The sequence below is a fragment of the Miniopterus natalensis genome, chromosome 9 (assembly GCF_054644295.1).
Source record: "Miniopterus natalensis isolate mMinNat1 chromosome 9, mMinNat1.hap1, whole genome shotgun sequence".
In the NCBI taxonomy this organism is placed as follows: Eukaryota; Metazoa; Chordata; class Mammalia; order Chiroptera; family Miniopteridae; genus Miniopterus; species Miniopterus natalensis.
In genome coordinates, this window is record NC_142089.1 from 30955066 (window position 1) to 30967241 (window position 12176).

General features: G+C 37.4%; 1 protein-coding gene across 1 annotated transcript in view; it reads left to right on the top strand.

Moving 5' to 3' along the window:
• SCP2 (sterol carrier protein 2) overlaps positions 1 to 12176 on the top strand; it is a 77148-nt gene that overhangs the window by 44121 nt on the left and 20851 nt on the right. Inside the window, exon 12 of the mRNA XM_016210833.2 lies at positions 127 to 280. Within this exon, the coding sequence (XP_016066319.2) occupies positions 127 to 280 (154 nt within the window). The remainder of the gene's footprint in view (positions 1 to 126; positions 281 to 12176) is intronic.

The following is a 12176-nucleotide window of genomic DNA, read 5'->3' on the forward strand; positions in this document are numbered from 1 at the left end:
ATTAAATGCCTTAGTTAAAAGTCACAACTAAACATTACTTAGCCCTTGTCTGGCTTAAGAAAGCTGGCTGTTGGGGCAGCTTTTCTAAAGCGGCAGAGTCTGACTGCTCCGCGTTCGATTTGTTAGGTCTGGCGCAGTGCGCTGAGCTCTGCTGGCAGCTGAGAGGGGAAGCCGGGAAAAGACAAGTTCCTGGTGCAAAGGTTGCTCTGCAGCATAATTTAGGCCTTGGAGGAGCTGCAGTTGTCACAATCTACAAGATGGGGTTTCCCGAAGCTGCCAGGTAAGTGTCATTCTGGGTTTTGTTTGTCAATGAATCCTTCTGACTTTTCACAGCTGATGACCGTTTACATGTAAAAAGCCCTAATTTTCTTGTCTTAGTACTCAAAGAATAAGTATTTCATTATATTGTTTTAATAGCATAGCTTTAAAACTGGCCATTAGCTTTAAACTTAATCAGCCTTAGGAGAATTTTGTTTAAAAAGGAGGCAGCATAGTCAAAAGAGAGTGCTGAACCAGAAGCCGGAGCTACCTGGGTACTTGTCTCAGCCCTGCCAACCTGAGTGATTTAATTTAGGCAAGTCACTTTTTGGTTTCCTTTTCCACAGTTTGCTTTCTCCCCGTAGCTTCCCAGGCTTCTGAGGTTGTTTGGAGAAAGTCACCAAACATAATGATTGGACCTCTGTAAATTCATTTCTTAATCCGGCTAAGCCCTCACTGTTGCTAGAATCCTTTTTATTTGTCTCTTGCTGATTTTCTTCCTGTTCCTTATCAAATGCCTGTGTTCCTCAAATCTCTAAGCACTTTTGCCCCCAGGCTTTTCAGGATCCCTCAACTAACTTGAAGTGCTCCTCTCTTTCCTAGAGAAAAAAAGTCCCTCTTCCTTTCCAAGGCCCAGCTTTCCTCTTTGCATGCTTTTCTCTAAGCACTTTTGCCCCCGGGCTTTTCAGGATCCCTCAACTAACTTGAAGTGCTCCTCTCTTTCCTAGAGAAAAAAAGTCCCTCTTCCTTTCCAAGGCCCAGCTTTCCTCTTTGCATGCTTTTCTTTCCAAAAACTTTCTGTAACTTTGTTGCAAAAACTAAGTATACCCTCTCCCTTTTGTATCCTATCTTTGCTTTTCCACTGGCTCTTTTCTCTCTTTCAGCAAACATGTCCAGGTCTTCTGTATTCTAAAACAGTAGGTTTTTCTCCTTGCCTTAAGTCTTCTTTTTCATGATGAGTCTTTTTTTATATTGAGCCACCTTTGTTTTTCCATGCTGAAGTATCTCACAGTCTAGCTTCTGACCTCATCACTGAGGTCAGGTAGGGCCACAGTGATCTGATTACGAAATTGTGACATGTCCTTGTCTTTAGCTTTCTCACTTGTTCTCAGTAATTCTGCTGTAGCTTTCAACGCTAATTGGTTTCTTTTTATTTTCCTGAAATTCTTGGTAATTATTTATTCACACTTTGGTTCTACAAGGATATGTAACACGCTTCATTAAACAGAAGCTCTTGAGTGTAGCAGCTTTGTCCTTTCACCTTCTTTCTTTGCTTGGAATGCTATTTCTGTCATAAAAATTCTTTCTTTTCAGGCCCATCTCAGGTACCATCTCCCTTTAAATATCCACAGCACTTTGGACCTCTTGAGTCCCTATCCAGTTGTGGCTTAGTTGCAGTATATCTAGTTTGTTTTTATCCCTTCTATTATATGAAATCCTTGAGGCCTAAGACTGTGACTAACTTCTCCCACTCCTTTGAGGATCTTTCTCATAGTGGTTAAATGTTTATTGAATTAAATAAAATAAAAAGATGTTAAGAAGTTGAATTTTAAGTTTCTTCCTAAATCTCATTCATTGGTTTTTGCACTGTCTTCTGAAATTCCATTCAGTTCAAATTTGGAGTTGAAAACCCTCAGTGAAAGCCAAACTATAAAGTGTGAATATTAGTGTAGCTATTGAATTTGCTCAAAATAGAAGCTTATGAATTTGGGGCAATAAATTATATTTTAAACATGGAATTCACAGTTTTTTTATTTTCAGAGCCTAAATATTGAGATATAGAATTGTTCACAGTAACATTGATATTTCTGGGAAGGCAGAAGTAGAAAAAAATTCAGATAATATATTAATGACAAAATTTTGGTTTGAAATATTTAAAGATATTGATAGTTTTAGTGATAAAAACGTAACTCACTTCAGAAGCCAAAGTTGGGGAAACAATTCTAACTCTGATGGTGCAAATATAGTTTTAGAATGAGGTGGTTTGATTTTAAATGAAGTCATTTTAAGGTACTCACAGCACATGATCTGATTTGTTTAGCACAGGCTTCCGAGTATGGTCCTCTGAGTATGTGGGGAAGTGGGAAAGGTAGACATACTTTTTTCAAAATGCTGTAGAAACCCAAAGGTAGGACTTTTTGTTATTGTTGTGGTTTTTTTTGTTTTGTTAATCCTTACCTGAGGATATTTTTTTCCATTGATTTTTTTTTTTTTTTTTTTTTTTTTTGAGAGAGAGAGAGTGGAAGTGGAGGAGGGAAGGGGAGAGAGAGAAACATTGATGTGTGAGAGAGAGACATCAATTGGTTGCCTCCCTCAGGTGCCCCTACAGGGCGGAGATCAAGCCTGCAACCCAGGTAGGTGCTCTTGACCAGAATCAATACTGTGATTCTTTGGTATGTGGGCCAATGCGATGACCAGTGCTCTAACCATTGAACCACACCAGCCTGGGCAGGAAGGAATTATTTTGAAGAACATAAACTTGAACTGGGATGACAAGGATTGCCTGGCAGAAGGATAAAGGAAGGGCATTCCAGGCCTGTACAGAGATTTGAAAATAGGTGGAGAGATTTGAAAATACAAGGAGGTTTAGTGAGTGACTGTGCTGTGTGGGTGGAGAGTAGATTCTTTTGTGTATACTTGGGTAGAGGACAGTCTAGTGTGTAGGTAACAGTAGATTGGATCATGGTTTTGAAACGATGCAAATGCTATTCCAAGGAGTTTGGAGCTTATCCTACAGAATATAAGTTTTAGCAAAACTTCATGTGATTATATTGTGCTTAAGGTAGATAAGTCTGGCATCATTTTGAGTTGAATAGTAGAGAGACAGAGGCCAGGGATCCTTAGGAGACAATTATAGTAGTGTGGATAAGAAATGTTTAGTGCTGCAACGGGAACCATGAAAATGAAGAGGAGAGGTCATATTTAAGAATTATGACCAGTTGCGTTTAATTTACAATTAAACTTTTTTCCCTTTCATTTAGACCAACTTTGAATATGTGTATTGACTTTGTATTATAACACCCTATTGGTTTTCTATAAGTGGGGAGCTTTTATGATACAGAGGATAGACTTGAATTCTGTAATCTGTTAAAAAAACTTATTTTTTAAAACCCAACTTTTTGTTTCGTTTTTTCCATTTTTAAATTAAGGTACAATTTACACACAGTAGAAGTCACCCTTTTTTAGTGCACAGTTCTGCAAATTTTGACAAACATACAGTCATAACTATCACCATAATCAAGATACAGAACAGTTTCATCACCCCAGCAAATTCCTTGTTCACCTTAATAACCAACTGTTTTCCCTACATTCCAGCTCCTGGCAACAACTGATCTGTTTTCTGCCCAAATGATTTTCCCTTTCCATAATATCATCTGACTAGGATCAAAAGCCTTTCTTTCATTTAACATATTACACTTGAGATTCATCCATGTTATTGTGTGTATCAGTAAATTGTCTCTTTTTATTGCCGAGTGGTATTCCATTTGTATGGATGTACCACAGTTTGTCCATTCCTTGGCTGAGGAATATTTGGATTGGTCTGTTGTTGTTTTTTAATGGAAAATTATTGAATTAGCTTGGAAGTTTAACTCAGCAGGTAAAAAGCCTAAATGATATAAAGTTAAAAGTTAGAAGTAAAAATTATATTCACGTAATGATTACAACTATGTGTTCTCATAAATAAGGACTAGAAGAGCAATATGAAAAAAATGAATATAGGAAACTTGTTGGAATGGTGGGATTGTAGGTGTTGGCTTTTTCATTTTCTAAATTTCTATTTTAACTAGGACACTTTTTTTTTTGACACAACTTTGTACAGGAAAAATTACAAGAATAATACAAGGAACTCCTGTATACCTTGTATTCAGATTCACCAATTGTTTATATTTTGCCCCATTTGCTTTATCAAATTTTCTCTACATGTCTTTATAGATACTTGCATATTTTTCTGAAATATTTGAAGAGAAAATTGGAGACATTATGCTCCTCTATCTGTAATATTTCAGTGCACGTTTCTAGAAACAAAGACATTCTTGTACTTAACCACAGTATAGTTAACAAAATCAGAGACTTCGGTATTTATAAAGCATTATTACCTCATCTAAAGAACATACTCGCCACTTGACAACTGTCTCAGTACTGTCTTTATAAAAGACCATAAGCTTCTTTTTATCGTCCTTGCCCAGAGTCCATCCCAGGATCCTGAATGCATTTATCTGTCGCGTCTCTTTAGACCCCTTTATCTGAAATAATCCCTCAGTCTTTCTTTATATTTCTTGACCATGACCTTTTTGAAGACTTACGAGTACATTCTTTAAGAATAGAATGTCCCTCTATTTGCATTTATCTGATATTTCCACATAATTAGATTCAGGTTATACAGTTTTGGCAGGTGCACCACTGACGCTGCGTCCTTAGCATATCACATCTGGAGGCGCATGATGCTGGTTGTCCCATAGTGGTGATTTTTAACTTTGATTACTTGGTTAAGGTGGTATCTACCATGTTTTCCTCTGAAAAGTAACTGTTTTTTCTTCTCTAGTTTTTAAGTAATTTGTGTTGAGTTGCTTGAGATTATAGAAATATCCTATTCCTCCTCAGACTTTTACCCATCGCTCATTTATTTTAGCATCCCTTGATGATTTTTTTCTAGTGCCATCATTCTTTATATTTATTAGGTGGCATTCTGCTATAAGGAAGAGTTTCTCTTCTCCCCCACTTTAAATTTTATTTCAATCTATTTCTATCTATCTATTGGTAAATATATCAGTTTGAACTCATGAATTCTTATTTTTCATTCAGTGGGTTATAATTCATTGTTATAATTTCTTTTGATACTTGAAACGTCCCTGCTTTGGCCAGTGGTAGTTCCTTCTAGCTGACTCATATTGTCTCATGATTCCTTTTAGTTCTTACTTTCTAGCTCAAGAAGATATTCCAGGCTAATCCTGTACTTCCTATGCGCCAGCCCCAGCATCAGCCATTTCTCTAAGGAGCCGTGGTTCTTTTAGTGGAGAATGGTATTTCGAAACCACAGTGTAGTTGATAGCTGAGTGCTTGTTTTTATTACTTGTAGGCCTTCTCAGGGGACACAGTGGACAAACACAATTTTAGTTTCATTTTAAAAGAGATTTTTAAGGACTACATGCAAAAATCTTATGTGATTTATACCTGTCTCCATAGTAATGTAGCCACCAGTTAGTTAGTTAGCAGTTTAGGATGAAGAAATTACAAAACTACTTAAATGTCACCTGTCTGTAATATCTTTTTAAATTTTTTATAGACTAGAATTATCTGAAAGGCAGAGTTGATCAGTGGAAAGAACACCCTATCAACTTTCCTTTACACTACCTGCTTTGGGCATGTTAACTTAACCTTTTCCTCAGTTAGAAAAGAGTGAAAATATTTATTTCAGGGACTAGAAAACGAACAAATTAAAAATACCAGCCACACATTGTAGTTGCTCAATTAATTATTAATTTCTGATCTCTCTGTGCATTTTCCTTTTTTCTTTCCTATTTCTCTAGCTTTTGTCACTGGTCAAATGGTTGAAAATGGTTTTATTATTAAATTAGAAATATCACTTAGGCATTTAAAAAATGAACTTTAATTTTTAGTTCAGAATAGGGAACATATCTAACTTATTGAAGCCACAGTTTGGCTCTTTGGGCTGGATTTCTGTTTGTGATGGGAAGTCAAGGGGAGTTGCTAATTGCAAATGAACCTTACTCTCTAGACCTTGTGTGCATTGCCCAATCATCTCTAATGAGAATAAACTGATTACTGGTAAAATGTGAGATTTAGAGATTGAGATGTGATTAAAATGTAGGATTCTATATTCTTCCTAAACATTAAGTATAATAGCAACCACTTAAAACATTTTTAACGGCTTTATTGAGACATAATTCATGTGCCACAAAATTCATGCATTTTAAGTGTACATTCAGTGGTTTTTAGTATATCAAAGAGTTGTGCAATCATCTCCTCAATCAATTTTAGGACATTTTCATTATGCCAGAAAAAAAACATATACCCATTAGCAGTCACTCCCCTATCCTTGCAGGCTCTGGCAATCACTAATCTGTTTTCTATCTCTATGGGTTTACCTATTCTGTACATTTCATATAAATGAAATAATAATTTATGTGACCTTTTGTGACTGCTGCTTTTATTTAGCATAAAGTATTTGAGGTACATCCATGTTACGGGATTGAATGTAGTACAGGCATGCCTCAGAGATACTGCGGGTTCAGTTCCACACCTCCACAATAAAGTGAATATCACAATAAAGCAAGCACAGAGATTTTTTTGGTTTCTCAGTGCATATAAAAATATATTACTATACTGTAGTATATTAAGTGTGCAATTATGCACACTTATGTTTAATTTAGCATTTTGTCTAAAAAGATTGTACATATCCTAATTAAAAATACTCTATTCTATGGTCTGTTAATAACATTATGTCTAAAAGTGTACATACCTTAATTAAAAAATAATTTTCTGCTAAAAAATGCTATCATCTGAGCCTTCAGTAAATCATAGTCTTTTTGCTGGAGTAAGGTGTTGCCACAATCTTGATGGCTGCTGACTGATCAGTTTGGTGGTTGCTGAAGATTGGTGGCTGTGGTAGTTTCTTAAAATAAGACGAGAATGAAGTTTGCCACATAGATTGACTCTTTCTCTCACAAATGATTTCTCTGTAGCATCTGATGCTGTTTGATAGCATTTTACCCACAGAACTTTCAAAATTAGAGTCAGTTTTCCTAAATCCTTCCACTGCTTTATCAACTAAGTTTATGAAATATTCTAAATCCTTTCTTGTCATTTCAACAATTTTCATAGCATCTTCACCAGGAGTAGATTACATCTCAAGAAACTACTTTCTTTGCTCATCCATAAGAAGCAACCCCTATCTGTTAAAATTTTATCATGAGATTGCAGCAATTCAGTCACAAGCTTCAGGCTCCACTTTTGATTTTATGTTTCTTGCTATTTCTGCCACATCTGCAGTTACTTCCTCACTGAAGTCTTGTACCCTTTAAAGTCATTCATAAAGGTTGCAATCAACTTCTTCCAAACTCCTGTTAATGTAGATATTTTGATTTGTTTTTATGAATCATGAATGTTCTTGATAGTGTCTAGAATGGCGAATTCTTTCCAGAGGGCTTTCAGTTTCCTTTGCCCAGATTTATTAGAGGAATCACTGTGCCAGCTATAGCCTTACAGAATGTATTTCTTAAATAATAAGACTTGAAAGTCGAAATTGCTTCTTTATCCATGGGCTACAGAATGGATGTTGTGTTAGAAGACATGAAAACATTAATCTTATTGTACATCTCCATCAGAGCTCTTGGGTGACCAGGTGTATTGTTAATGAGCAGTAATATTTTGAAAGGAATTTTTTTCTGAGCAGTAAGCCTCAACAGTGGGCTTAAAATATTCAGTGAACCATGTTGTAAACAGATGTGCTGTCATCCAGGCTTTGTTGTTCCATTTATAGAGCACAGGCAGAGTAGATGTAGCATAATGCTTAAGGGCCCTAGGATTTTCAGAATGGTAAATGAACATTGGCTTCAACAAAGTCATCAGTTGTATTGGTTCCTAACAAGAGAGTCAGGCTGTCCTTTGAAGCTTTGAAGCCAGGTTTTGACTTCTCCTCTCTATGAAAGCTGTAGATGGCATCTTCTTCCAATATGAGGCTGTTTTGTCTACATTGAAATCTGTTGTTGAGTAAGCAGCCACCTTCCCTAGTTAGCTTAGCTTCTGGATAACTTGCTGCAGCTTCTGCATCGGCACTTGCTGCTTCACCTTATGTTATGGAGACAGCTTCTTTCCTTAAACCTCACGAACCAACTTCTGCCAACTTCCAATTTTTTTTAATTGAATTTCTTGGAGGTGACACTGGTTAATACAATTATAGGTTTCAGGTGTACAATTCTATAATTATCATCTGTATATTGTATTGTGTTCACCACCCCAAGTCAAGACTCCTTCCATCACCATTTATCCCCTCTACACCCTCTTGATACCTCCTCCTACCCCCCGTTTCCCTCTTAACTTCCAATTTTTTCTTCTGCAGCCTCCTCACCTCTCTCAGCCTTCATAGAATTAAAGAGTTGGGGCCTTGCTCTGAGTTAGGCTTTGGCTTAAGGGAATGTTGTGGTTGGCTTGATCTGCTATCCAGACCATTAAAATGTTCTCCATATCTGCAGCAAGGCTGTTTTGCTTTCTTATCATTCGTGTGTTCACTGGAATAGCACTTTTAACTTCCTTCAAGAACTTTTCCTTTGTGTTCACAACTTGGCTGTATGGCTCAAGGGGCCTATCTTTCAGCCTGTCTTGGCTTTCAACATGACTTCCTCATGAAGCTTACTCATTTCTAGCTTTTGATTTAAAGTGAGAGATGCTCGACTCTTCCTTTCTCTTGAATACTTACAGGCCATTGTAGGGTTATTAATTGGCCTAATTTCAATATTGTTGTGTCTCAGGGAATAGGAAGGCCCACAGAGAGAGAGAGGGATGGGGTAATGGCTGGTCAGTGGGATAATCAAAACACAGTATTTATTGATTAAGTTCACTGTCCTTTATGGGCACAGTTCATGATACCTCAAAACAATTACAAAACTAACATCAAAGATCACTGGTAACTGCCTGACTGGTGTGGCTCAGTGGTTGAGTGTTGACCTATGAACCAGGTGGTCATGGTTCGATTCCCGGTCAGGGCACATGCCCGGGTTGCGGTCTCGATCCCTGGGGTGGGATGTGCAGGAGGCAGCCGATCAGTGACTCTCATCATTGATGTTTCTCTCTCTCCCTCTCCCTTCCTCTCTCTGAAATCAGTAATAATAAAAAAAGATCACTGATAACAGATCACTGTAACAAATAGAATAATAATGAAAAAGTTTGAAATATTATGAGAATTACCAAAATGTGACATAGAAACACGAAGTGAACAAATGCTGTTGGAAAAATGGTGCTGGTAGACTTACTCTACCTTTTTATTTTAGCTCCTAGTGGGTGCGAAATGGTATTTCATTGTGGTTTTGATTTGCATTCTCCTAGTGGCTGTTGATGTTGAGCATTTTTGTGTGTGTGCTTACTGGCCATTTGTATATCTTTGGAGAAATACCTATTCAGATCTTTAGGTCATTTAAAAATTGAATTGCCTTTTTGTTATTCAGTTGTAATGGTTCTTTTAACAACCACTTTTTGAGGACCTAGTGTGTGTGCCAGGACCTTGCTAGGTGCTTCACACGTATAATTCTTTGTTTAATCCTCATAAAAGCCCCAAATGGTAGGTCTTATACCTTATTTACAGATGAGCAGATTCATGATCAGAGTTAAAACAACTTATTTGAAGAGAGTTTTAAGTGGTAGCAATCAAGATTCTAACCTTTATCTGAGTTTAAAGTTCCTGTTTTGTTGGCTACTCTGCGCTCCTGATCTTTGATATTGTTGAAACAGTGCCCATATTCTAGGCCTTAGAATGAAAATTTTCGGGAAGCACAGAGGGAATTTATACACTAAATAATTTATCTTCAAAGGCCCTTCCAATATTTTATGTACTATATTTATTTCAGGAAACTTGTGTATAAACCAAGTTTAAAAAGCAATCAGAATTTAGTTTCTGCTAAAAGAGCTTTGTATATAGTAAAATCATGAGGCGCATCCTTCTGTAATATGAGCAATCTCTTTTCTGAGTTTGCTTAAGTTATTGTATTCAGTTTCCCTAGAGCAGGGCACATATCAAATAAATTTTAAGGTATGAGGAATTTTCAGAAAATATTGATAAAACATTTTATATATTTACTTTTTTCTAATCTGGATGAAAAGTTAGTTAATCATTAGCTTGATGAGCTTTTCAAAACAAGCAAGATAAAGAGATATCTGTGACCTGTCAAAACTTGTCTGGACTCTGCCCCACAAAGAGTCAAGATATTTCGTACACTGAAAAGTGCTACTAGTATCAGTTATTACTTTATCACGTACAATTAGGATGTGGCAAGTTTGGAGAAAGGCACAGTGATGATTAAAAGAAGAACAGTTGAATTAATGAAATGAAATTGGCCTGTGGAGGACTAGTCATGGCCACTTGACTTTCGGTCGCTCATTCAAACTTTTGACATAGAAGATGGTGACCACAGATAATTCTGCTCCAAGTGGAGCAGGAAAAAATTAGGATTTAGGTAGAGGAGAATTCAATGTAATTTCTGTTTCATTTAGTCATTGTTTACTGAATATCATGTGCCGAGAACTGGGGATATAAAGATTTTTTTTTTTAAAGATGTGGTATCTGTTCCTGAGAATCTGACATTTAGTAGGGTGGCACAGAAAAGGAGTTTGCTAAGACAGAAGTATTCCAGACTTCGGAAGCAGCACGGGTAAAGGCATGGAAGTGTGAAGTAGCACTTTGTGCTCCGGGAACAGCGCCTGTTTCAGCACGGCAGGAGCTTAGGCTCCAGGCCTGTTCATGAATTTAATGAGATTCCTCTGGTAGGCTCGCTTTCGTTGTCTCAGACTTCCCATGCCCACTCTTGCATCCTCATATCAGCTGATTACTTTATTGAAAACTCAGAAGTCATTGAACCTAACTGCCCTCTTCTCCATCCCAAGACCTGTCACCCTGGCTAGAACCATACCCAGCTGATCCTCTCCCTTAAGTCTCCTCTTCTTATCACAGGCCACTAGACCTCATCCCCCTGTCACCTTCTCAAGACTTGTCTCCTTGTATCTCCTTTTTCCCTGGTTCATTACCATTATCAGGCAAACATGCTCAAAATGTTAGTCTTAAAACAAAAACAAACTTTTCTTGCTACTATACTTCTCTCCAAAGACCATTCCATTTCATTGTTCCCCTAAAAGTAATGTCCCAAAAGAGCCACACACTCTCCCTCTCCTAGTCACTCTTTAATTCACTATAATCTGACTTTTCTACCTTCCACCTCTAACTTAAAATTGCTTTTGTCAAAGTCACCTGTACTCTCCATGTTGCCAAATCCAGCAAGTACTTGACACAGTGTACTCCTCCCTCCTGATTTTTCCTGCCCACTCAGCCTGCCTGACACCGTGCTCTACTGGTTTTCCTCTTGCATCACAGGTTGCTGCTTCCCTTTCTCTCCTAGACCTCTAAATAATGGAGTTCTGTAGGGTGTTGTCCTGGGCTCTCTTCTTCCTTGTTTTTCTCTCAAGGTGAGCTTATCAGTTCCCATGGATTTAAATACTTCATTATGCTGATGATTATCTTCAATTTATTCCAGCCTGGACCTCTCCTCTGGGCTCCAGACTCTCATATCCAACTGCCTTCTTGTCTCAGAAATATCTCATACTTAATGTGCCTAAAATGGAACTTGGTCCCCTCTGCATTCTTCCTCTTGTCAACAACTGGCACTACCATTCTTGAATCATCCTTGCGTAAGATCTTCCTCATCCTATGGATTCTATCTCCAAATTTATTTTGAATTGTCAGCGTAAGAAACCTTCAAACCTGTAGAGAATTTTTGTGAGTTTATTTGAGCCAAACTGTCAACAATTGCCAGGAAGCAAAATCTCTACAGATTGAGGAAATGCTCCAGAGAATAGCAGTTTTGCATTTTATTTTATACATTACAATCAAAAGAGAAGATGTAAGTGGGTTACATGAAATCCACTGGTGATAAATTAGGGAGGTGGGAGAAAGCAAAGTGGGAAAACCTCTGGGATTGGATAAAAAGTAAAGTGATAGGCATACTTCTCTTACATAGGTGGGTGCAGGATAGTTAACAATTAACTTGATAACAGTGAGGGGATTTGTGGTCTCTGCTCTGATGCCTACCTGTGCTTTGAGGGGTCCAGAAAAAGGAAATTACATTGACATTCCAAAGGTATGTTATTGTAGATGCAAAGACAATACACAGGCTTAATTAAGGTGAAAATTGACC